We start from the raw sequence: 24,023 nt of genomic DNA, 5'->3' as shown, positions 1-24,023 counted from the left end.
TGTCTACTCAGGGCCTCCCTCGGGGGCGGGCATTCCTTCCATTCGGGCGTCCCTGGGGGTTCCGGCCTTCCTGGGCTTCAGTTTGGCCTTCCTCAGCATGTGGACCTGTCCCAGGGTGGGCAGGTCAGGGGGCCGGCTGGGCCACCCATCTGACGGGAGCCGCTGTGAGTCACGGGCCCTTCCTCCCAGCACCAGGGACGTGTTTCCTCCCAGAGGTGGGTGCCGGGCTCTGCCCTTGAAGTACCTTTGGGCCTGCGGCAGAGATGATCATGTGCCCGGGGGCCTGGACCCAGGGCTCGCCGTCCACCTGCACCGGGGTGGCCTTGAGGAGGGTGACTCGGAAGTAGGAGCCCTGGGCGATGCGGATGCCGGAGCGCAGCCCGCCCTGCACCTGGCCCTGGTGGAAGGGGGAGGTCAGGGGGTGCAGGGTCCCAGGAGCACCCTGCGCCCACAGCCCCCACTCACCATGTGCATGATGCCCGTCACCCCCACCACCTCCAGCAGCCCGTCATCCATGCGCGGCTTCTCAAAGCGTGTGTCGCTGTCAGAGCCCCACAGGTCGGCCCCTGAGCCCCAGCTGTGGGAGGGGGTGCAGGTCAGTGCTGGCAGGACGCGGCCCATGTCCCCCTAGGCCCCGCCTAGCAGCACCTGGGGATGTTGATGAAGATGAGGCCCTCGAGGCTGGGCAGCTCCACCTCCTGCTGCTCCACCTGCAGCCTCAGCTCCCGGTGCAGGCTGCGCGAGTGGCTCATCTTCTGCAGCCCCGCCCGCACGTACACACCCTTGTTGTGGAGCCTGTGGGACAGGCCTCTGCCATCATGGGCCCACCCCCACAGGCAGCCTGCTAACGCCAGCCCCTCGCATCATAGCCTCCTGGAGAAGTACGCCGTCACCAGGTGGGGGGCCCTGCCTGCTACGTCCTTGTTCCCGATACCTGCTCGTGAACTTGCCGGGCTCCTCCTCCCGTGCCTGGTGGAAGTCCAGGCTGAGCTCCGCGTCGATGCCAATCCCACAGTAGTTGCTCATCTGCACAATCTGGGGATAAGACATGTCCTCCCGTGGGCCTGCTTAGCCCACCCAGTTCCCCCACCTCCCGAGGTGACCCGGCCTCCTCGTATCCAGCCCAGCTGTGTCGCTGTCGCCAGCGTGCCATCTGCCCAGGAGCTGCCTCGCACAGTGGCCACAGCATCGGAGGCAGCAGGTCATGTGGCTGGGCTCTGTGCCACCCAGCAGGCCGCTGCTCTGTGCCTCAGCTGCCCATTTGCGCAGGGGACAGCACCGGCCTACGCCGGGGCACTGCCAGAGTGAGGACAAATACCTGCGTAGATGTGGTCAAGAGCGGCCTGTTGGGGGGGGCGCCTCTCCACACCCCCCCCAGGGCGCATGGGTACCTTGGGGGGCTCCACGTCTGCCATGCCATCCTCCCCGCCGCTGGGGTCTTGCGCAGCCAGCAGGATGGTCCAGCGGTCCACAAGCACGGCGTCTGCCTCGTCCACCGACAGCAGCACGGAAAGCGGGTCCTCCCCACTGTAGCCAGCCCCCCAGCGCAGCACGCGGCCGAGATCGTTGCCTGGACGCAGGTGGGTAAGGACTCAGCCCCGGCCTCCACAGAGCGGGCGGCTGGGGTGGTGGTCCAGGCACCCGGCCCCACCTGTGCCCAGGGGCAGGATGGCCACGGAAGGGTCAGGGCAGGCCAGCTGGTGCCGCATCTCCTCCAGGCCGGCGAGCACCCAGCCCACGGTGCCGTCCCCGCCGCACACCAGCACACGGAAGCGGGGCACTCGGGAGAAGAGGTGGAGCCTGGCGGGCGGGGCCACAGCGGCTCAGCCTGGGGCCCACAGCTCCTGCCCACGGGCCCCTCCCGCTGGCTTGGCCCCAGGCTCACCCCGGAAGGGGCCCCCCGTGGGTCAGCTCGAAGACCTGGTGAGGGTTTAGCAGCTTCCGGAAGCTGCTGAGCAGGTCACGGCCCTTGAGGCCTCCACTCTTGGGGTTCACAAACACGAGGAGAGGGCGGCAATCTGGGGGCAGCTCCGTGTGCTGATGGAGGGGCTGGGTGAGGACAGGCTCCCCAAAAGGCAGAGCCTGGGGCCCTGTTGTGGTGCCCCCCCAGCCAGGGGCCCCGCACCCCCCTGTCCTCCTGGGTGTGGGCCCTGGGCTGCAGAGCGGGAGCAGGGGCCACCAAAGGCAGACAGCAGGGCCTCTGGGGCGGCGGCCAGGGCCCAGCATCCACCCCCGAAGAGTCACCAGCATGCCAGCCCTCTGGCCTCAGCCCAGAACACCACGGGGCTGCGGCCCGGGCCCCGCTCACCAGCACATCCGGGAGCACCAGGGCGCTCAGGGGCCGGCCCTGCACGGCCGTGTCCCTGACCAGCATGTACAGCCGCTCGGCCTCGGCGAAGCAGGCCACCTCCAGCACCAGCGCACCTGCATCAGGGGTGGGAGCTCAGGGCCAGTCCAGCCCAGGCGGCTGCGGTCCCCGTCAAGGGACCACCAGAGGAGGACCCCAGCCCAGGCCGTGGCCCTCAGGGTGGCCGGGCTCAGGTGAGAGGTGCTAGCCACCAGGAGGCGGTGGAGGGCTGGGGACTGAGGGGGGCAGGCTCAGACAGGGCCACGCTGGGCCCGGGGAGGCCGCATGCCTCCCACCTCTGAGCCCAGGCTGAGGCGTCCTGGCCGAACTGGACATAGGAGGACGTGCACGCCCCCCCACCCTCGAGAGGCTCTGCGGGCGGCAGGAGGGAAGGAGCCTCGGACACCGCCCAGGACACCGCGGCGGGGAACACTCACCTTGTGCGGGGTACACGTGGCTCAGGGACACCAGGCCAGCTGCAAAAGCGAGCACCATCAGGGCGGGGGCCACACCCACCCTCCAGGCTCACCCCAGCCCCTGCGCTCTGGCCAGCGTCACCACTTCCCAACACAGCTCGCCCAGAGAATGACCTCCCCAGGCGCAGGGCCCCAGCCCCCAAGATCTGAAAAGCAAAGAGAAGAGGGACCCCGGACAAGACGCCCACCAACGGCCACACCTTTGGTAGCCAAGGCCTCATCCAGCAGGCTGCAGTACTCTGGGGTGGACAGACCAAGTGGCAGGCCGCCCACAAACAGGGAGACGCAGGGGGCCACAGCCCTGCTCTCGGCCACGTAGAAACGTGCCTGGTTCATCTGCCGCAGCGAGGTCTGTGGGCGAGGAGCGTGCCGGAAGGATGTGCTGGGCACCCAACCTGCGACGGGGACCTGGGAGCCCAGCACCAAGCACAGGGGAGGCCCTCCCCCCACGCCCCTCTGGCCCAGGCAGTGGCTGGCCACCGGACCGTCAGCACCCTCCGCACTGGGGGGCAGGGGGCCAGGGCTGGTGGCCAGGACCAGCAGCTCTGGGGGGCCAGTGCCCACCCACTGACCTGCCTGATCTCTCGGAGCCGGTCTAGTAAGGGCTCTGTGTCCGCCAACAGCGTCCGCTGGACTGCACGAGCAAGAGACCCAGCGTGAGGATGGTGTGGTCACCCGTGGGCAGCTGTGGCTCCGCAGTGGACAGACACCCACCTTGCTTGCTACCCATGATCACCTCCACCAGCTGGAATCTCTCGGAACCCTCGGCCTGCAGGACAGAGCGTGGGGCATCAGGCCTAAGGCCACCCCACCCCGGACACCTTCACTGGCAGTGAGCAGCCCAGGGACTCACCTGGCGGCCGAGAAGCGGGAGGACCTCCTGCACCACGGTCCCAGCAGTGCTCTGTGGGGTCACGAGGATGGACACGTAGGCCACACCCACCCTGCAAGGAACAAGCTCAGGAGCTGGGCCCCCAGCCCCTCCCCCGCCGGGGCGCCGGGCAGGCCTCACCTGAGCCAGGCAGGGTAGACGCGCAGGACCTCCTGGGAGCGGGGCAGCGCGCGGAGCACCCAGGCCTCGGGCATGGCCTCGCGGGCGGCAGGGCCGTGGCCACCCTCCTCCACGGGACCCCCGCTTGGGGCCTTCCCCGGGGCCCCGGCCAGGCCGGCGGGCAGGGCCTGCAGCTGGAAGTCCCCGGGCTCGTCCGGGATGTAGTAGGCCCGCAGCGCCGACTCCTGCGGGGCGGGTCTGGCGTGGGCGGCGGGCGGCGGGCGGGGCGGCCAGCAGCCCGCCGCGGAGGGGCCTCTTACCAGCACCTCCTCGCTGCGGGCCGGGCGCGGCACGGTGACCACGAGGAAGCGGTTGCGCTGCACCGCGTCGTCGCCGTCGAAGACCCTCAGGGCCTGCTTGTCTGGCGAGGGGGCGGAAGGGGGCGCGGTGGAGGCGCGGCCAGGGCCCGGGGACAAGGGCGGCACGCATGGGGGCGGGCGCTTACTGGACTCCGGCACCGCTTCCCGGCCGGCTCCGGCGGGGCCTCCGTCCAGGCCGTCCTCCGGGTCTCCTGCGGGCAGCCCGCGGGTGCTCACGCGCTGCGGCCCCGCCCCCGCCGGCCCCGCCCCCGCCGGCCCCGCCCCCGCCCCCCGCCGGCCCCGCCCCCGCCCTCCCGCCGGCCCCGCCCTCCCGCCGGCCCCGCCCTCCCGCCGGCCCCGCCCTCCCGCCGGCCCCGCCCCGCCCTCCCGCCGGCCCCGCCCCGCCCTCCCGCCGGCCCCGCCCCCGCCCCCGCCCCCCGCCGGCCCCGCCCCCGCCCTCCCGCCGGCCCCGCCCTCCCGCCGGCCCCGCCCTCCCGCCGGCCCCGCCCCGCCCTCCCGCCGGCCCCGCCCCGCCCTCCCGCCGGCCCCGCCCCGCCCTCCCGCCGGCCCCGCCCCCACCTGCGGCCCGGCCCCGCCCCCGCCCACCTGGCGCGGCCGCGCGCTCGGGGATGCGGAAGCAGTGCATCTTGCTGAAGTTGCGCGACAGCAGGCGAACGCAGGTGGGGGGCAGGATCAGGCTGCGCAGGACCCCGAACGTGCACTCCGGGGCGAGCGCCGCGTAGCACACCGAGTGGGCCTGGGGGGACACGGCGTCACCCCAGGACCTCGGGCCGGGCGGGGGTTCCGGGCCACGATCCCTCCGCCGGGACGCACGCTGACCGCCCCCCCCCGAGGCGCCCCCCACCCGCGCGGGCCCGCCGCGCACCTGCACGCCGCACCACTCGCAGCGCACGCCGGCCAGCACGTCGGACGAGCCGCACGTCTTCCTGCAGACCTCGCAGCGCGCGCCCGCGGGCAGGTTCCCCTCGCGCCAGTGGTGCTGCCGCGCGCCCCGCGGGTCCTGCGGAGGGCGGTCGGCGGGCGGTCGGCGGCTGGCTGGGCCCGGCCAGGCCCGGCCCGGCCTCCCCGCGCCTCCCCCCGCGGCCCCGGCCCCGCACTCACGTGCTCCCGGTGCCCGTCGCGGTGGCACTGGCGGCAGTCGCTGCAGGCGAAGGGCACACAGTCGGGGTGAACGTGCAGCTCACACACTGGGGGGCAGGCAGGGTTAGGGCCCTCTCGCCACTGGACCCTCGCCCCCAGGCCTGGGCGTGGCCCTGGCGGTCCTCCAGCCCTTCGCCCTTCCCTGGCTCGAGTTCAGGGCCACCTGTGGGCCGGGTGGGGACCAGCCGGAGCCTCAGCCTCCCGGCCCTGTCCGGCCTGGCCACCCAGCCCGCACCCTGCGGGGCACCTGCTGGGACGGCGCGCCCACCCTGCTGCCCACCACACCTGGCACCCAGGTGGGACGAGGGGGAGCCTGCAGGCCCATACCTTCGCAGCGGAGCGCGGGGGCCTCCAGGGCCTTGCGGCACACGTTGCAGAACTTCCGCTTGTAGAGCCCGCGGGGACCGAAGCAGTGGGCCACGGGGACCTGCGGGGACGAGCCTCAGCTGGGCGCCAGCCCCACTGCCCTGCAGGCCCAACTAGCGGGCTGGCCCCACACCTGCCTGCCCAGCCCTCTGGCAACCTGGCGTGCCCACCCTGTGGCCCCCCAGGCACCCACACCCCACGCACCCGGACCAGGCTGGGCGCCACGCGGGCGCAGGGTGGCAGCACCAGCTTCAGGCACTTCTCGTGGGACATGAAGTTGCAGGCTGGGGAGGAGACGCACGTGAGCCACTGTTCCACAGGGGTGGCCGTGCCCCAGCACAGCAGCAGGGCTGCCCAGGGCCTCGGGGTGCCCCACATTAGGCCGCTCTGCCTACCGTGAGCGACCGGGAGAATGGCCCAGCACCCCAGCCATTTCAGGGGCCCAGGGAGGCGCAGCGACCTCTGCCAGCTGTAGCGCCCCCTGGATGGCTGTCCCAGCTGCCCCAGCAGCCAACCAGCTTTGCCACCCACGCTGTCCACACTCCACTGCACATGCCCCACACGCAGTGCCAGATCAGTCTGTGGCGGGCGGAACCGAAGCAGGCAGGGTCCCTCTCCTGACCAGGACAGGCAGCCCCAGAGCCCGCACAGTGAGGAGAATGGACACTCGCCAGGCTCACAAGGCCAGGGGGCAACAGAGGCACCCAGGGAGGGGGCTGGGGAGACCAGAGTTCAGCAGGGACACGGGCCCAAAGCTGGACAGGAAGAGAGGAGGCCGTGAGAGAGCGCAGGCTGGACCGGGGTACGCAGGCGGGAGCTGCCCATCGAGGGTAGGGGCTTGGCTTGGGCCACAGGCAGGACGGGATGGACAGGGCTGCAGAGCTAAGAGTGAAGTGTCAAATGGACAGTGTCCACACAGCAGGGCGAACTGTGCCTCGGGCCGCCCGGCCGTGCCTCATTCCTGTGGAGAACACCCAGAGGCAGGCGGGGGTGGGGGGGTGTGTGGGGGGACCCTAGCTGACCTACAAGGCAGCGCGGCACAGGCACCTCCCGGCTCCCCTTGTGCCCCACTGGGTGCTCCCGGGAGGGCAGGGGAGCCTCCTGCAACACCCCGGGCAGGCCCCTCGCTCCCCACAAGTGAAGGTCAGGACACTGCCCAGCACGGGCCTCCCCCACCTCTGGCTCCGTCCCGAGCTGCTTCCCGCTGGGGCCCTTGAGGGCCTGGCACCTGCCCTAGGGAGGAGCCCCACGGCGGGAGGAGCCCCACCTGCCGAGGTCGCGCCCAGGAAGAGGCCTGGATCTATCGCGGGCCGAGCCGCCTTCAGCGCCTCTCACCCCTGCGGGGGGCGCCTCAGCCGGCACATCCCCGCCTGTGAGCCCCGGCACCCCAGGAGTGGCGCCCCGTGCCCGGCCGCCCCTGTGCAGCCCTGGGCCCGGCCAGCCCTGCCCTTCCCCCGGCAGGCGGCGCGGGAGGCCGGCTGCTCCGCAGGTCGGGTCTGCGGCTTCCTCAGGCCCGAGCTCAGGGCCGTGTCCCCGGGCCGGCAGAGGCTCCGGCGGGTCCCCCCGCCGCGGCGACGCTGACGCCGGCCCGGCCGGCCCCCGGCCCGGCGCAGCGGCGGGCGGGGCTCACCGTCGCACAGAAAGCCGGCCAGCCCCCAGATGAAGTCGGAGCAGAGGTGGCAGAAGGTGGGCCTGGTGAGCGTCACCTTCCGGAAGCAGTGGCCCGGCCCCCGCCCCGGCCCCCGCCCCGGCCCCCGCCCCGGCCCCGGCCCCCGCCCCGGCCCCGGCCCCGGCCCCCGCCCCGGCCGCGCGCGGCCGCCGCCGCCCAGCTCGGGGCTGGAGGCCGGGCCGCCCGGGCGCGGGGAGCCGCCGCCGAGCCGGGCGCGGGCCCCGGGCTCGGCCGCCGCCGCCATCCCCGGCCCGGGCGGCCCGAGCCCCGCGAGCCGGCAGGCGGGTCCGCGCTGGGCTGGAGGCCGAGCGCCCGCGCCGTCCGTCCCCGCTGGTCCGCGCCGCGGGCTTCCGACTGCGCCCGCCGCCACTGCGCAGGCGCGCGCCGGGGCGGGGCGGGGCAGGCGCGCCGGGGGCGGGGCGCGGGGGGCGGGGCGAGTCGGGGGCGGGGCTGGGGGCGGGGCGCTGGGGGCGGGGCGGGGCGGGGCGGGCAGGCGCTGGGGGGCGGGGCGCTGGGGGGCGGGGCGGGGCGGGGCGCGCCGGGGGCGGCCGGGGCCGCTGGACCCCCGGTGACCGACGCCGGACGCCAGACACCTTTGGGCCTGTGGCGCCCAAGCCGCGCCTGCGCAGACGGGCGGCTCCCAGGCGGCGCCAGCCCGGGCTTGGCGGCCATGGAGGGCGCCCGGCGCTGCCCGCGCCTCGGGACCGCAGTCCGCGTCGAAGGAGCGGGGAAGGGACGCAGGGGCCGGAGGTGAGGCCCGAGGAGGGCCCCGGCGCCCCGGGTGGGTGGAGCAGGGGCCAGCAGAGGTGCCCTCGCCTGCCGCAGGCTGCCCATCGGACACCCGCAGCCGCCGCCCCGTCCTCACGGCGGAAGGGCACCCGGTCGGCCAGCGCTGCGCCCTGCCCGCCGGGCGGGCCCTGGTGGAGAGCCCAGGGCGCCCCCGGGCTGCGGCCTGAGCCTCAAAGCGGCAGGGCCCGGCATGCACAGCCTCCTGGTTCAGGCCCCTGGAGACGTGTCCTGGGGCGCACCCCGCCAGCGGTCAGCTCCCAGCGCCCAGCGCCCACCGCCGACGGCACCGCGGTGGCGGAGCTGGTGTCCGTCGTGGGCTGCCCTGGCCCCAGCCCAGCAGGGCCTGGCGCCCGGGAGGCCTGCGAGGAGGTGAGGGAAGGAGAGGGCTCCTGCCATCCCACAGAAAGCGTCGCCGCGGGGCAGGATGATGCCCCTGGGAGAAAGCCCAGGCCGAGGAGCTGGGCAGGGCCTTGCAGGAGTGGATGGCCGGAAGGAGGTGCCCACTGACCCAGGCTGGAGAGCGCCCCGGGGGCAGGGAGACTCAGCCACACCCCAGGGCTCCCTCGTTTGTCCAGGCACTTCTCTGGGCATTTGCACTGCCCTAGACTTGGGTGGGCACCGATCCCCTCCTGGAATGAGTGTGGGGCCCATAGCCACCAGCCCCACTGAGAGTGACCTGTGTGTGTGTGGTGTGGGGGGCACAGCGTGTCACACACCACCCACTCGGCAGAGCAGTCTATCCCTGGCGGGGGTGTCTGGCCAGAGGCCGGACCCGGGCCAGCATGGTCCAACCCCAGTGATCCCCTGAGTGCCATCCCTGCCAGTGAAGGCTCCGCCTCATCTGAGGGGGTGGGTGGCCACTGCTCTGAGGCTGCCCCTCAGGGGAAAGCTGGACTCTGCTCCCAGGGCCCCGAAACCCCAGCCTCATGCACTCCCCTCAACCCAGACACATGGCAGCTGCGCCAGGCACCCTACACGGCCAGCCCCCCAGACTCCAGGTCCCCTTTTCAGGCACCCCAAGGGCCATCCTGTCCCTGAGCTCCCAGAGCCGCACTGGCCTTCCTAGGTCCCTCCTTCCGGTTGTGGCCCAGCAAATGGGCCCAGAGTGAGTCCTGCCTTGGGCTCCTCCATCTGTGGGCGCTTTGGGGGAACAGGGGTGCTGGGGCACTGGGGGGTGACCTGGGTGGGGGTGGGTCCCACCATCTTCCAGGGCCTGGATCCCCCAGTAGAGCTTGGTCTGCTACTAGATCAGCCGATCCATCAAGTCTTACCTGTTTTATTAACATGACATTAACTATTAAGCGGTCCAATTAAAAATGTAGAATTCAATAAATCTTGACCAGTTTTCTCGAGGTCTTCTGTTTTTTTCAGTATCTTCATTTCGAAAAGTTTCATGCTCAGCAACGTCCTGCAAGCACCCCACACCTCCACCAGGCTTCCTGCTCGCCCCTTGCTCTCCAGGCCCCCCAGAGCACCCTCGCCCTTGGGGACTGGGTGGTGTGGGCGAGCCGCGGGCAGGGCTGCAGCAGAGGCCCAGCAGAGTGGCCGCTGTTTCCTGGGACCCCCGGCCTCGCACCCGAGTGTGTGGAACGCTCTGTCCAGGGGCCGCGTCCTTTTCTCCTGGTTTGGCATTTACAATCTTTCTTTTTTAAAATGCCTAACCTTGAAGTTTTACTTTGCAGTGCCAACATGTGGAGACTGTTGTTACACAAAGTCTCTCTCAAAGTGGAAGGCCCGGGCCCCGCGCTGCGGCCCTCCCACTGGAGGCCAGTGCCCCACGCATGGCCTCTGGCTTGGGTCCCACGCCCGCCACGCCGTCTCCATAACGACTTCTTCCTGGACGCTGTGCTTCAGAGACACCCCAGCTCGGGGGACGTCTGTTCCCATCCCCCGCACCCACGCTGGCCTTGGGACAGGATTGGGGGACTCGTCATGGGCTCCTCCCTGCCCTCCCCCTGGTCCTGCACCCCCCAGGGTGGGCGTGCTCCCCCGACCTTGCCCCTCTGCTATGGGGCCTATGGGGCCCTCGCCCATGGCCACGGCCTTGGGAACTTCTTCCCCAGGGTCGCTGGAGGGCGCTGCCTCATCTCCCACTCTAGTCTGGAGACCCGAAACGCCCCCACACTGCCTCCCACCTCGCCAGGCTTGTCTTGGGCTGGGTGGCCCTGTCTGTCCGGCCCGAAGCCTTTTATTCGCCAGATGTCTTCCTCTGACTCACCTGCCCCGGTGCTGGAGCAGGCAGCCGCGAGGCGGTGCCCCTGACCACACCCGCCCCTTTCACCAGCCCTCCCAGAGAACGGGCTCCAGCCAGAACCTCACAGGTCACCTTGGCGCACCCCTGCCCACCCTGCCTGCTTCCAACCCATCAGCACCCTCCAAACGGACCCTGCCCGGGCCGTTATGTCCACTCCCCAGGGGCCAGCGCTGGGGCCGCCAGGTGGTGCCGAGCCTGGGGTCAGTCTCAGGCCTCCCGCAGCCCGGCGCGCGGCACTGTGCACCCCGGCCAGGCCCGAGCTCTGCGGACCGCGTGACCCCAAGAGGCCGGGCCCCCGCCCCCAGACTCTCGGCCAGACCCCGCCCGGCGCGGCCCCACCCCGTCTAGACCCCGGCCCGGCCAGACCCCGTCGGATTCGAGCCGCCCGAGCCCTGGCTCGCCGTCTGGGTTCGGAAGCCCAAGGCCACCCCGCCCCGCCGGCCCCTCCCCCCCGAGGCCCCGCCCCGCCGCCGGGCCCGCCCACCGAGGCCCCGCCCCGAGGCCCGGCCCCGCCCACAGAGGCCCCGCCCGCCCCGCCCGCCGAGGCCCCCCGCCGCCGCCGCGGCGGTCACGTGGCGCGCGACCCGGAGGCGGAACGGCGGCCCGGCGGGGCGGGGCGGGGCGCGGCGGGGCGGGGCGCGGCGGGGCCCTGCAGGCGGCGACCCCGAGGCCCGCCATGCACCGCCCGCGCCCGCGCGCCGCGCCGCTCGCGCTGCTGGCCGCGCTGCTGGCCGCCCCCGCGGCCCTGGCCGAGGCCCCGCACCTGGTGCGCGTGGACGCGGCCCGCGCGCTGCGGCCCCTGCGGCCCTTCTGGAGAAGCACCGGCTTCTGGTGAGGCCCGGCGGGTCGCTCGTCCGGTCGGCCCCGCCCGCCCGCGGCTGCCCTCCCCGCCCCAGGCCGGGCTCGCCCGCGCCGCTCCTCCCCGCTGTCCCCCTGCGCCGGGGGTTCGGGCCTCGAGGGCTCCCTGCCCGGGGCGCCGGTGAGGCGCCTGGCCACGGGGACCTGGGCCCCTGCCCGCGTGTCCGCCTCTGCCGGCAGGCTGGCCGGAGACCCCGGGCGGGGCGGCGCGGGGCGGCGGGGGCCCCCGCCGTGGGCGCCCCGGCCCCGCAACAGGAGCCTCCCTGCCGGCCCCGGCGCTCGGGGCCTTTCGCTCGGGCAGAGCCGGGAAGTGTGGGTCAGCCCCTGAGCGGCCACGACCGGGGCCAGCCCCGCGGAGGCCTCACATCCCGCGCCCCGCCCCCAGCCCGCCGCTGCCGCACGGCCAGGCAGACCGGTTCGACCTCAGCTGGGACCAGCAGCTCAACCTGGCCTACGTGGGCGCCGTCCCTCACGGCGGCATCCAGCAGGTGCGGACGCACTGGCTGCTGGACCTCATCGCGGCCAGGTGGGCGTGCTGGCGGGCGCCGCGGCCCCTGCTCCGGCGGGGCAGTGCGCGCGGGGGCGGGCGGGGCGGGCGGGGCTGCGGCCTCCCCGCGCGGTGCCCTGGAGGCCCCGGCCGGCTGGTCGGCGGGGCCCCGGCGGGGCCCGGGAGGGCAGGGCGCGGGCGCGGGGCGCACTGGGGCGCAGCCCCTCCTCCCCGGCCGGCCCTCGGTGCGCAGGGCAGCTCGGGCCGCGGCGGGCCCTGCTGGAGCCCGCGAGAAGGCGCCGCGGCCCCCGAGCCCTCGGTCCACACGGGCGGCGACGGGCGGCCGGCCCGCGGGTGTCCGCGGCCCCGGGCGCCGGCCGGGCTAGGGGGCGGGGCTCGGGGGCGGGGCCGCGGGGGTCCGGCCCGGCCGGCCGGCCTGGGCGGCGCGCACGGCGCTGTGCACGCTGGGGAACAGCGGCCCCTCGTCCGCGCCGCCCGCGCCCGCGCCCGCGCCCGCGCCGGGCCCCAGCAGGCCGCCCCTGCGCAGGGCGCCGCGCACCTGGGCGCCGCAGCCGGCCAGCAGCAGCGAGATGCCCAGCGCGCCGTAGTCCCGGCGCAGGGCGCGCAGCGTGGCCACGCCCGCCGCGTCCAGGAACAGCAGCGCGCCGCAGTCGAGGACCACCGCGTGGAAGCCGCCGGCCGCGGGCAGCAGCGCGGCCGCGCCCGCCTCCGGGGCGCCGTCCTTGCCCGCGCCCGGGGCGCCCCCGCCGACGCCGGCCCCCGCAGCCCGCTCCCTGCGGCGGGCCGCCCGGCCCGCGTCCAGCCCGGTGAGGCGGTAGAGCGAGCGCAGGAAGAAGCGCTGGTTGGCGTAGCAGAGGGGCCCCGCGAAGCGGAACACCCGCACCCCCGGCTCGGGCACCAGCCCCTCGAACTCCGCGGCGTCCTCGAAGAAGGCCGAGTCCCCGACCCGGGCCAGCAGGGCGGCGTGCGGGCGCTGCGTGCGGCCGGCCAGGCTGAGCAGCGAGAGCAGCACGCCGCCCACCAGCCCGGCCTCGGTGCTGACCAGCACGCAGGTGGCCGCCGTGGCCACCCACACCAGCGCGTCGGCAGGGCTGAGCCGCCACAGCCGCGGGACGTCCCTGGCCTTGTGCAGGGCCCCGCGCAGGCTGACCACCACCATGCAGGCCAGCACGCTGCGCGGCAGGGCCCGGAACAGCGGCGCCAGGGCCAGCAGCACCAGCAGCACCACGGCCGCGCTGACCATGTCAGACAGCTGCGTGCGGCCGCCGGCTGCCGTCTTTACCAGGCTCTTGCCCAGTGCTGCGCTGGTGGCGAAGCCACGGAAGAGGGCGGGCAGGATGTTGCTGCAGCCCACGGCCACCAGCTCCTGGTTGGGGCGCACGGAGTAGCCGTGGCTGCGGGCGAACAGCTCGGCCAGCGAGAGGGAGAAGGCGGCGCTCACAAGGGCCAGGGGCACAGCGTCCAGTGCCACACGCCACATCAGCCCGGGCGCTGGCACCTCCGGGGCCGGGAAGCCGGTGGGGATGTCGCCAGCCACGCTGGAGCCAAAACGCTCGTGCAGCTGCCCGAAGTGGGACACCAGGGTGGCCACCACGATGACCAGCAACTCCGCGGGCAGCGGCACTTTCAGGCGATGCCGGCAGCGGTCTGAGAGCCCCTTCATAGCCAGCAGCAAGGGCAGGCTCACGGCGCTGGTCAGCACGTCGCAGGGGTTGGCCTGCCCAGCCCTGCGCAGCAGACTCAGCCACGTGCTGACCACCATGCCCGGGCCCTGGTGTCGCGGGACCCACACGCCCAGCATGTGTTGCAGCTGGGAGGTCAGGATGGTTACGGAGGCCCCCATGGCGAAGCCATCCAGCAGCGGCTGCGAGAGGTATGTGGACACGAAGCCCAGATGGAGGACGCCCATGAGGACCTGTGGACAGAGGTGGTCAGGCCTGGCGCCCTGCCACCGAGGCCCCTCCTCCTAGTGGACTCACGGCAGAGCCGTGTGTGGGCTCTGAGTCCCCTCCCCACACCACCCCTCCTCCTGGAGACCCAGAGCCACCAGAAGACCCAGGGTGGCCCCTGAAGGGGTGCCGCTGGGTGGGCAGGCCAGCTGTGGGGCAGCAGGCAGTCAGGCCATTGCTGGGTCCTGCCACAAGGCGGAGGTGGGGGGTGGGTGGGCGTGCCCGGGCCAAGGCCACGCGCCGGCACCACCCTGCCCGGCAGGTCCACTGCTACTCTCACAGGCTTCCCTGAGCCTGGCCCGTGCTCCCTCCCGTGGACCCCTGCAGGCGGCCAGCACCCAGGGGCACCCTGGCATTTCCTCACCTGGTAGATCCCGGCCACCAGCGTGAGGGCGCTGGCCACACGGATGGCGTAGCAGTCCCGCCCGCAGCCCAGGGGCCCGGGGGCCAACGTGGCGGCTGAGGTGTTGAGGGCGCTGCCGTTGCCCGCCTGCCCCGGGCCGTCCTGTGCGGGGTCGAAGCCGGCCAGCAGCAGCTCCCGGTCCACCACCTGCCCCACCATGAGGCACAGCAGGCTGAAGACACCCACGGAGACGTGGCGCGAGGTGCCCATGAGGAAGTAGATGAGGCTGGCGAAGAAGGACGTGTAGAGGCTGTGCACGGGCTGCAGGCTGGCCAGCAGCGAGTACGCGATGGCCTGCGGCACCAGGACGATGCCAATGACCAGCCCGGACATGACGTCGCCCGCCAGGTCCTCCCGTGGGCGGTACCGGGGTAGCCAGCGCATGGCGGGCAGCAGGCCCTGCACCAGCGCCCAGGCACCCCGCGGGCTGCAGTCCCAGCGCTGCCGCAGCCTGGCCCTGAGCGCCTGCCGCAGGCCCCGGGGTGCGGGGGGCCGCCGGCGTACCAGCACTGGCCCCCCGGCCGGCAGAGGGCCCTCAGGGGACACGTCCATCCTGGGTGGCGGGAGGTCCTGCAACAGAGAGGCGGGTGTTGCCGCTGGGCCAGGGGCATCCCAGAGACCCAGACTGGCCTGCCCAGCTCCAGTCCTGCCACACTGCACCAGTGCCATGTGCGCTGCCCAGTGCGTGGCCTCTGGCCACTCCTCTGCACTGGGGCAGGGATTCCCCAGAAGAGGGTGCCCGGGCCCTCGGTGGGGCGCTGCTGGGGGGCAGCCTGGCACTCAGTCTGGGGGTGCCAGCAGGCCACCCTGCTGGGGCTGGAGGGGCCTGGGTGTGCAGGACGCAGCAGCCGGGCCAGCGGCCAGCGGGCAGTGGGCGGCTCGACCACATCTCCGGGGCCTCCGGAGCGGGGCCTGCCCTGGAGGGTATGTTTCTCAGAAGGCCGAAGCACGGGGGCCCCTGACCCCTGAGGCCCTCCCACCCAGCCCCAACTGCGCCTGTTCAGATGCCGCCCGGGGTCACCCTGGAAGTGCGTGCGCCCCTCCAGGTGACGCAGGACTGGGGACTCACTGCAGGCGGCCCCAATCTGGGTGGACCCAGGAGCCCCGCCCCGCTGCGGGGAGGGTGGGCAGCAGGGAGGGCCGTCCGGCGGGCGCAGGGCCCGTGCTGCTGGCAGTCCGCTGTCCGCCTGCGGTGCTGAGTCATGGCTTTACCTGCCCGGAGGCCACCTATGGCTGGTGGGGAGCCACTGTAATCAGACACTGCAGGTCCCCGGCTGCCTGTGGGGTGGACCGAGCTCTCCATCCGGGCGTCAAGAACGGGTGGAGCTGGGCAGTGGGATTGCCCGAGGGTGGGAGTCGGCCCCACACCTGCGGCGGTCAGGACCCGTGCCCAGGCCAGCCTAGGCCGCCCTGTCTGCGGACAGAGCCGCTGGCCGGGTCCAGGGCTGGAGCAGGGGGCAGAGAGGGCGCCGAGCTGCCGAGGCTCATAAACTGCCACTATCTCCAGGCCCGGCTACCGCAGAGCAGAGCATGCACCAGCCGGGCACTCCCCGGGTCTGCAGCCTCAGGCCCCGCAGTGCACGGCCCAGGTCCTGCCACCCCACCCCCGCCAGGCAGGGTGTCTGCGCCAGGCACGCCACAGGGCTCTGTCTGCCCCTTGAAATTGTGGCACCCCTGGATGCCTCTCCCACTGTCCCTCTGCCTGTTTTGGGGTCCCTGTGTTGAGGCCAGGATCATAGGGCCTGGCCTGAAGATGCCCAGGTGGGATCTCCCCGTCCCCTGGACGCCTGACCTGCAGACTCCTCCCGGAGGGGGGGGCCTGGGCCCAGGCAGGCTGGAAGGGCCTGAGGGGTTCCCAGCACTTCAACCTACTGGCCTCATGCTGGGTCTCCTGCCCCCTGGGTGCCTCCGAATTTGCCTTTCAGCCGCCCTCGCACCTGCTGAGCACACTTACTGGTAGAGGGAACGCTGAACCCCCCACAGGCAGAGGGGGCGGGGGTCTGGGCCCGGGGGTCTTGGGGGCCAAGGGTCTGGGGACCCGGGGGTGCCGGGCCCCGGGGTCTCGAGGCTGTGGACCGGCCGGAATTTCTCAGGCGTCCTGCAAGTGAGTACACGCTCCCGTGGCTGCTGGGGACGCTCCGCCCGCCAGGCCCTGCGCATCCCGGGGGTCTCCGGGTGGGGCTGTGGGCACCCTTACTCCCCGCGGCCGGGCCCGGTGCCCGCACCATCCTCTGCCTGGACCCCGCCCCGGGAGCGTACCCAGAGCACTCACCGTCCGGGCGCCGCTGGATGCTGCGCCGCGTGCTCAGGCCGGGTGGGGCCCGCGGGGCTGACCCGCCACAACACGCGCTCGATGAGGTCGCTGTGGGGTCGCCGTGGCCTCGACCCACGTGCAGGGCCTGGAGTGGGAGGCGACCCCGGCGGAGCAGCCGCCAGGCGCTGGGGGAGAGGCCCAGGGGAGCTCGCTCTGCAGCCGCCTCCCTGGCTTAGGGCGCCCAGTCCCCTGCTGCGGGGTGCGTCCAGAGAGGACCCAAGCCAGCAGGGCCCAGGGCTGGCGCCAGGGTTTCCTGGGCCCAGGGCCCCCGCGCTCGGCTCCGAGTCTGGGGCTCGAGTACTGGCTCCCCAGACACCCCTGCTGCGAGGAGGCCAGGCCAGCAGGCCAGGGTGTGGACACCTGGCTGCAGACGCTGAGCGGGGGCTCGTGCGCCCGCCCGCAGTGGAGACCGGTGGCCTCCAGAGCCCGCAGAGAAAGCTGGGTCTTCACTTTCCGCCAGGTCAGCCAGCGCCCTGCTGATGCCCCCCTTGAACTTTGGATCCGGTCTGCTGTGCACATTTAATCTTTACCCAAGTGCTTGCTAAGTTTGTTTCTTTGCTACTGGTTGTGACCTTTGGACGGGAGATCTGGGGAGGGTGGCAAGGGGTGCCCCCTCGGCCCTGGGTGGGACGCAGCCCTATGTGGTGGGCAGGGAGGAAAGGGGTGTCCCCAGCGGGGCTGGAGCTGAGCGCAGCCCTGTCCGCCGTGAAGGGCCCTGCGCGTGGAGACAGGAGTGGGACCACTACAGAGGGTGGAGGACGGGTCCTCCTGGAGTCGGGAGGGCACCCTGGGTGGCCTGGCCTGGCCAACCAGTGGGCCCAGACTGGTCCCTCAGCAGTCACCAGGGGCATCCTGCACACCCTGTCCCCCCACCCCCGCCACCCCGCAGCTGGCTCAGGGCGGCCAGGGCACCCTCAGAGCGCTGGGCCCTGCTGTATTCCCTGTGGCAGCACCCAGCGGGGTTCACCCTGTTCCTGCGCCCTGCAGTCGGCTCGGTGCTGGCTGACGTGCCCACGCCCCTCCTCGCCTCCCCCTGAGGGTCAGCGTCCTCACCAGCCACCAAGGCCAGGCCCCCTCCATGTCCACGTCCACCGGGGGAAGCTGCCCGGCCTGTGGGAGGGAGGCCCACCTCCTTGCTTTTACTGCCCCACCCTGTTCCATGGACACCCCGGAGGGTCCTTCAAAACATCACGGCCAAACTGGACCGTGAGGGCCAGGGCCGGAGCAGGGTGGCCAGGCAGGCACGGGGCTTTGGGGCAGCGGGACTCCTCTTGGGGACACACATCACTGGTCATGCACCCAGGCCCCGAGGGCACAAAGGCCCGGAGGAGCCTCTTGGCTGTGGGGGGGCCGTGACGGGCAGCGTCTGCGGTCGGGGAGGGGCTGTGCCCGGCGCAGGGGCCTCCAGCTTCCTCTACCATCGCTGTCACCGTGTAACTGAGACAGCGGTGGCACTGGTTGGCTGCGCCCCACTCTGCCTGAGTCGGGACCCCCTGCCTGGGCCTGGGGGTGTCATCTCACAGCTCACGCATCCCAAGCCTGCCAGCCACCTTTCTGCGTGATTGTGCGAGCTCACACCTGCCTCAGGCCTTTGCACGCGCGGCCCAGGCCTCCAGGCCTGCCTGGCCCGCGGCCCCGGCCACTACAGCACCCTGCTGTTCCACTCCAGCTCCTCCTTGGAATGAGCCCGTGGAGGTGCGGCCTGCGGAGGCCCCGCTCTGCCCGTTCCTGTGGCCTGGCGGTGGGGGGAGGGCAGAGGCACTGTTGGGTCAAGATGGGGCGCAGAAGAAGCACAGAGAAGCAGGGTGTGGTGCCCCATGTCCTGCCAGCTCCAGCGCTCCCCTGCCCCTCACTCCACCCTGCAGTTTCCCAAAGGCCTGCCTACCCCGCACTCTCGTCCCTGAGCCCCTGGAGCAGGGGCTGGGTCCCAGGGGCCACACACTAGTTTCTACTAGGCTGTGAGTGACTGCTAGACTTCCCGGGCGTTCCCGAGGGAGGGCTGTGCGGCCCAGCTCCAGCCTCTTCCCCACCCCTTCCTACTGCATGTCCTTCTACAGGGGATCAGTGGGGCAGGGCCTGAGCTACAACTTTACCCACCTGGACCGGTACCTGGACCTTCTCCAGGAGAATCAGCTCCTCCCAGGTAAGCGGCTGCCCTGCCCCCATTCCCAATCTGGGCCTTTCCAGTTCTCATTGGTTTCTCAGGACTGGCCCTGGGCTGTGGGGTACAGGTAGTATTGGGGCATAGGTGTGGCATGGCCTTGGGGTGTGGGTGGGGCAGGTGGGCAGGGACAGGGTGGGGCCTTGGGGCAGGTGGGCAGGGGTGGCTGGGGCCTTGGGGCAGGGGTGGGGCTGGGCCTTGGGGCAGGTGGGCAGGGCCAGGTGTTTTGGAGGTGGCCAGCGGGAGGCGCAGGCAGAGCTGCTAGAACCACCTTCTGGTACTGCAGGCTTTGAGCTGATGGGCAGCCCGTCCGGCCACTTCACCGACTTTGAGGACAAGCAGCAGGTGTTTGAGTGGAAGGACCTGGTCTCCGTCCTGGCCCGGAGATACATTGGTGGGCGTGGCGCTCGCCCTGGGGGTGGGGGGCGCTTCAGGGTGAACTGCCCTGGGCCCTGACAAGCCGGGGAGCCAAGGCCTGCTGATCAGGGGGGGAGCCCAGGCAGGTGGGGCGGGCTCCTGTAGGATCAACACCCCCCACGTCCGTGGTCCTACCCGCGGGTGCCCATCCTGAGGGTCTGGAGGGCCTGGCGTGTGCTGGCGGAGGCTGGACGCGTGCGCCACCTGAGGGTCGCTCTGCAGGGAGGTACGGGCTCGCGCATGTGTCCAAGTGGAACTTTGAGACCTGGAACGAGCCGGACCACCATGACTTTGACAACGTCACCATGTCCTTGCAAGGTGGGTGTCTTCCCCGCAGCGATGGGGCGGCAGAGGGGCACCCCTGGCCATCACCAAAGTGCCCACCGCGGCCCCTGTCCAGGCTTCCTGAACTACTACGACGCCTGCTCCGAGGGTCTGCGCGCCGCCAGCCCCGCGCTGCGGCTGGGCGGCCCCGGGGACTCCTTCCACCCGCCGCCGCGCTCCCCGCTGAGCTGGGGGCTCCTGGAGCACTGTCTCCGCGGCACCAACTTCTTCACCGGGGAGGTGGGCGTGCGGCTGGACTACATCGCCCTCCACAAGAAGGTAGGAAGGGCCGGCGCCGCCAGCCCACGCGCCGCGGCGGGCGCACGGCCCCCGCTCAGGCTCGGGTCCGCAGGGCGCGGGCAGCTCCATCTGGATCCTGGAGCAGGAGCGCGAGGCCGTGCAGCTGATCCGGCGGCTCTTCCCCGAGCTGGCCGACACCCCGGTCTACAACGACGAGGCGGACCCGCTGGTGGGCTGGGCCCTGCCGCGGCCGTGGAGAGCCGACGTGACCTACGCGGCCATGGTGGTGAAGGTGCGGCCCGGGGCCCGGGGCCGGGCGGGGCCGGGCGGGGGCGGGCGGGCGGGCGCGCACGGTGCCAGCCTCCCGCCCGCAGGTCATCGCGCAGCACCAGAACCAGCCGGGGGCCAACGCCAGCGCCGCCGCGCGCCTCGCGCTCCTGAGCAACGACAACGCCTTCCTCAGCTACCACCCGCACCCCTTCGCGCAGCGCACGCTCACCGCGCGCTTCCAGGTCAACAACACGGCCCCGCCGCACGTGCAGCTGCTGCGCAAGCCGGTGCTCGCCGCCATGGCGCTGCTGGCGCTGCTGGGTGAGCCGGCCCGGCCCCCCCCCCCACCCCGCGCCCGCCACCCCGGGAGTGCCGGGCGCCCGGCCCCGGGAGGGGAGCGCGGGCTGGGCGAGGCCCCCCGGCGAGGCTGCGGGGTCGCGGGAGGGCGCCGCCCTGCCCCTCTGGCGGGGGGGGGGGGGGGGGCCGGGCCCCCTGCGCGCGGGGGGCGCGGGGTCCAGGCCTGGGAGGCCGAGGGGCGCCGCCCCGCCTGGCCACCTCCCTCCGCCCGCAGACGGCGAGCAGCTCTGGGCCGAGGTGTCGCGGGCCGGGGTGGTGCTGGACAGCAACCACACGGTGGGCGTCCTGGCCAGCGCGCACCGCCCGCGGGGCCCCGCCGACGCCTGGCGCGCCGCGGTGCTGCTCTACGCCAGCGACGACACCCGCGCGCACCCCAACCGCAGCGCCGCGGTGACCCTGCGCCTGAGCGGCGTGCCGCCCGGCCCGGGTGAGCGCGCGGGGGGCCGGCCGGGTGGGCAAGCGGGGGGCCGGCCGGGAGGGCGCAGGTGGGGGCCGGCCGGGTGGGCGCGCGGGGGGCCGGCCGGGTGGGCAAGCGGGGGGCCGGCCGGGAGGGCGCAGGTGGGGGCCGGCCGGGAGGGCACGCGGGGGGCCGGCCGGGAGGGCGCAGGTGGGGGCTGGCCAGGTGGGCGCGCGGGGGGCCGGCCGGGAGGGCGCAGGTGGGGGCTGGCCAGGTGGGCGCGCGGGGGGCCGGCCAGGTGGGCGCGCGGGGGGCCGGCCGGGAGGGCGCAGGTGGGGGCTGGCCAGGTGGGCGCGCGGGGGGCTCCGGCCCGCGAGGCGCGGTCCCAGCGTGCGCCGCCGGCAGGGCTGGTGTACGTGACGCTGCACCTGGACAACCGGCTCTGCAGCCCCCACGCCGAGTGGCAGCGCCTCGGGCGGCCCGTCTTCCCCTCCGCCGAGCAGTTCCGGCGCATGCGCGCGGCCGAGGTGCGCCCGCGGGGTGGGGTGGGGTGGGGGGGGCGGCGGGCCGGGGGCGCGTCCTCGAGGGCCCCGCTCCTCACGGCCCGGCCTGTCCCCAGGACCCCGTGGCCGCCGCTCCGCGCCCCTTCCCCGCGGGCGGCCGCCTGACCCTGCGGCCCCGCCTGCCGCTGCCCTCGCTGCTGCTGCTGCACGTGTGCGCGCGGCCCGCGCGGCCGCCCGGCCAGGCAAGTGGGCGCCCCCGCCCCCCGCCCCCCGCCCCCCGCCCCCCAGCCCGGGCCCCCCCTCAGCCCTGCCGCGCCCTCTCTCGCCAGGTGACGCGGCTCCGCGCTCTGCCCCTGACCCGCGGGCAGCTGCTGCTGGTCTGGTCGGATGACCTCGTGGGCTCCAAGTGCGTGAACGCCCCCCCCCCCCGCCCCAGCCCCCCGCCCTCACATCGGCCCCTGCCCGACCCCCCACTGCCCAGCACCTCCCCCGCCCTGGGGTGCGCGGGCGTGGCTCGTGCCGGGGACCCTCGGCTGCTGCTGGCCCCGGGGGCGGGGCTGGAGGGCAGGGCCGTCCTCTGCCCAGCGCTCTCGGCCCCAGGTGCCTGTGGACCTACGAGATCCAGTTCGCCCCGGACGGAGCCGCCTACAGGCCCCTCAGCAGGAAGCCCTCGACCTTCAACCTCTTCGTGGTCAGCCCAGGTGAGCGCCGGCGCCTGGGCCCTGCCCGGCCTGGGAGGGCGCCTGGGGTGGAGCCGGGAGCCCTGGACAGCCGCCGCCCTCTGTTCCAGACTCCGGGGTCGTCTCCGGCTGCTACCGCGTCCGCGCCGTGGACTACTGGGCCCGGCCAGGCCCCTTCTCCCGCCCCGTGGGGGCCCCAGGGCACGCGCCCCGGCACTGCTGATGGAGCCCGGGACCCGCTGTGTCCCCCGCCCCTTGAAGGGCCTTTGCACACGTGGGCCTGGGCCGCAGGGCTGGCTGGGGCAGGCCTCTGAGAGGCCGCGGGGAGCTGGGCCAGGGCCGCGTGGGGCTGCCCTTCCTCCCCGCAGCAGGGGAGGCCCTGCATGGGCTGGGGGAGCTGCAGCAGCCTGTTTGCGGGGTTCCTCTCCCCGCACCCTGGGCGCCCTGACGTGTTTTGGGCAGAGCCATGGTGGGAAGAGCCTCCCCGGAGCCCCAGGGCCAGGCCGCAGCGAGCTCTCCAGTGGAGGGAGAGCAGCCCGGCGCGGAGTGGCGGCGCCTCGCCCGCCCGTCTTCCCCTCTCCCGGGCAGCTCAGGAGCATGCACACGGCCGAGGTGCACCCGCGTGGGGCCCTGACGGTGGCGGAACCTGCCCAGCGCCCCCAGCTGAGCCGACCCCGGTGCCCTGGAGGGGCCGGCAGCCGGAGGCGCTGAGCTGGGCCTTAGTCGGGAGGGGGAGGCCTGGCTGCACCCTCTGGCCTGTGGATTGGACCCTGCCTCCTCCAGTTGGCGTGGGCGAGGCGGTGGGGCCTCCCAGATGCTGCCCCACGCTGCACCCGGGCACTCCGCCCTGCTGGACACGTGGCCCCCTCTGTACACAACAATTAACTAAAAAGTGAAGACTCTCTTGCCTCTGTGTTCAAGGTGGTCTGCTCTGCGGGCGGGGCCCGGTCCCGGCCCTGGACTCCCGGGTGTGTGGGAAAGGCTGGTGCAGCAGGCGGACAGCAGGCAGTGGGCGGGTGCACGTGTTCCACTGTCCACCTCGGAGGACTGGTCACTGGGCACCTCCTCCGTGCTGGATTTGGGGTGGATACAGGCAGGCAGGAGAGGCCTTGCCAGGGAGGGGGGTGCAGGGGTGGCATGGACGGTGACCGCTGCGCGTGGGCTGACGGTCTGCCCACTGCAGTGCCAGCGGGGAGAAGGGAGATTCCTGCAGGAGACAGCCAGTGGGGAGACATCTGGCCCCTGTGACCTCTCCCTTCACCCAGTGTCACGACCCCACCCCGTCCCCAGCAAACTCTGGCTCCGAGAAGGGCTCATCTGCGTCCCTCCCCCTCAAAGCACCCCCATAGGAGCAGCACAGCCGGGGCCCCGCATGTGTCCCTGTCTTTTGAGGACCCCTTCATGGCGGGGGCCCAGTCTTGCTGAATCTGTGTCCGCCTCTGCTGTCTTCGCTGTTGCAGGGAGAGCCAGCCCCGTCCATTAGTTCTTCAGGAGCAGAGGATGCCGGGGGGCCGGGCATGCTCCCTGCACGGAGCCCCAGCCCACCCCCACGGGGCAGGTCCGGCCACTCGGAGCGGCCAGCACGCCCTGGGGCCTGCCCGCGCCAGCAGGCAGACATGGACTCACGCAGCCCAATACGGGTGTGCGGGGCTGAGTTGGGGTGCTGAGACCCAGAGGCCTGCTAGTTGCCTCAGGCCCCGTGTCACAGGGGCATTGAGCCCATTCAGAACTCCAGCGGACTGTCCTGAGCAACAGGGAGCCCGCAGGCTGGAGGGCTTCCTGGAGGAAGCAGGCGTGGGGAGCGGTCATGCCCAGTGCCGCCACCAGGGGGCAGAGCTGCCCACCGAGGGGGCCCCCAGGACCTGCCCTTTCCTGACAGCGCCCCCTGCCTTGGCCTGCACTGCCACCGGGCGGGCGGCCTCCAAGACCCTCCCCAGGCCTCCGCACTCCTCACTCCTCTGCTGCCCACTTCTGGTTCTTGCTCTCACCCTTGCAGCCTCCACACACCTGCCCTGGCGGCCTGCACACCTGTCGGCTCTTCACGCTTCGGTGGTGACTCCTCGCGGGCCTGTCCGCGGGGGCTGGGGGCCTCCGCCCGCGGGACAGTCCGCCCACCTGCCCAGGGCACCTGACTGCCCAGCCCCAGCCCCAGGTCCTCAGGGGCCCGAGCCCCGCTGCCGGCCGCATCCCCGCCTGCCGGCCTGGCCGCCCAGTACAAGGGATGCGCAGG

The 24,023-nt window shown here is 73.3% G+C and overlaps 3 protein-coding genes across 3 annotated transcripts; 1 reads left to right on the top strand and 2 right to left on the bottom strand.

The window, feature by feature from the left end:
* Positions 1–3: 3 nt before the first annotated feature.
* On the bottom strand, positions 4–7,613 carry DGKQ (diacylglycerol kinase theta; the record flags this gene model as incomplete). Its single annotated transcript, XM_084233055.1, has 23 exons — positions 4–105; positions 245–397; positions 466–577; positions 649–795; positions 935–1,035; positions 1,392–1,570; positions 1,652–1,800; positions 1,886–2,037; positions 2,309–2,424; positions 2,785–2,823; positions 3,024–3,174; positions 3,396–3,457; positions 3,538–3,592; positions 3,677–3,767; positions 3,836–4,059; positions 4,135–4,235; positions 4,320–4,385; positions 4,780–4,930; positions 5,060–5,194; positions 5,296–5,381; positions 5,662–5,761; positions 5,905–5,984; positions 7,331–7,613. The coding sequence occupies 23 exons, from the start codon at positions 7,611–7,613 to the stop codon at positions 4–6; spliced, it is 2,835 nt and encodes a 944-aa protein (XP_084089181.1).
* A 3,475-nt stretch (positions 7,614–11,088) lies between these two features.
* IDUA (alpha-L-iduronidase) lies at positions 11,089–22,101 on the top strand (the record flags this gene model as incomplete). The annotated part of the gene is made up of 13 exons (XM_084233512.1): positions 11,089–11,243; positions 11,656–11,796; positions 18,502–18,587; positions 18,892–18,999; positions 19,245–19,340; positions 19,423–19,625; positions 19,699–19,878; positions 19,961–20,177; positions 20,428–20,640; positions 21,016–21,137; positions 21,230–21,519; positions 21,714–21,814; positions 21,904–22,101. The coding sequence occupies 13 exons, from the start codon at positions 11,089–11,091 to the stop codon at positions 22,014–22,016; spliced, it is 2,025 nt and encodes a 674-aa protein (XP_084089638.1). The 3' UTR covers positions 22,017–22,101.
* SLC26A1 (solute carrier family 26 member 1) lies at positions 12,140–14,682 on the bottom strand (the record flags this gene model as incomplete). The annotated part of the gene is made up of 3 exons (XM_084233873.1): positions 12,140–12,152; positions 12,207–13,693; positions 14,092–14,682. The coding sequence occupies 3 exons, from the start codon at positions 14,680–14,682 to the stop codon at positions 12,140–12,142; spliced, it is 2,091 nt and encodes a 696-aa protein (XP_084089999.1).
* Positions 22,102–24,023: the final 1,922 nt, after the last annotated feature.

Source organism: Talpa europaea (genome assembly GCF_964194135.1).
Source record: "Talpa europaea genome assembly, chromosome: 5".
In the NCBI taxonomy this organism is placed as follows: domain Eukaryota; kingdom Metazoa; phylum Chordata; class Mammalia; order Eulipotyphla; family Talpidae; genus Talpa; species Talpa europaea.
This window is presented reverse-complemented; position numbering and strand designations above follow the sequence as displayed.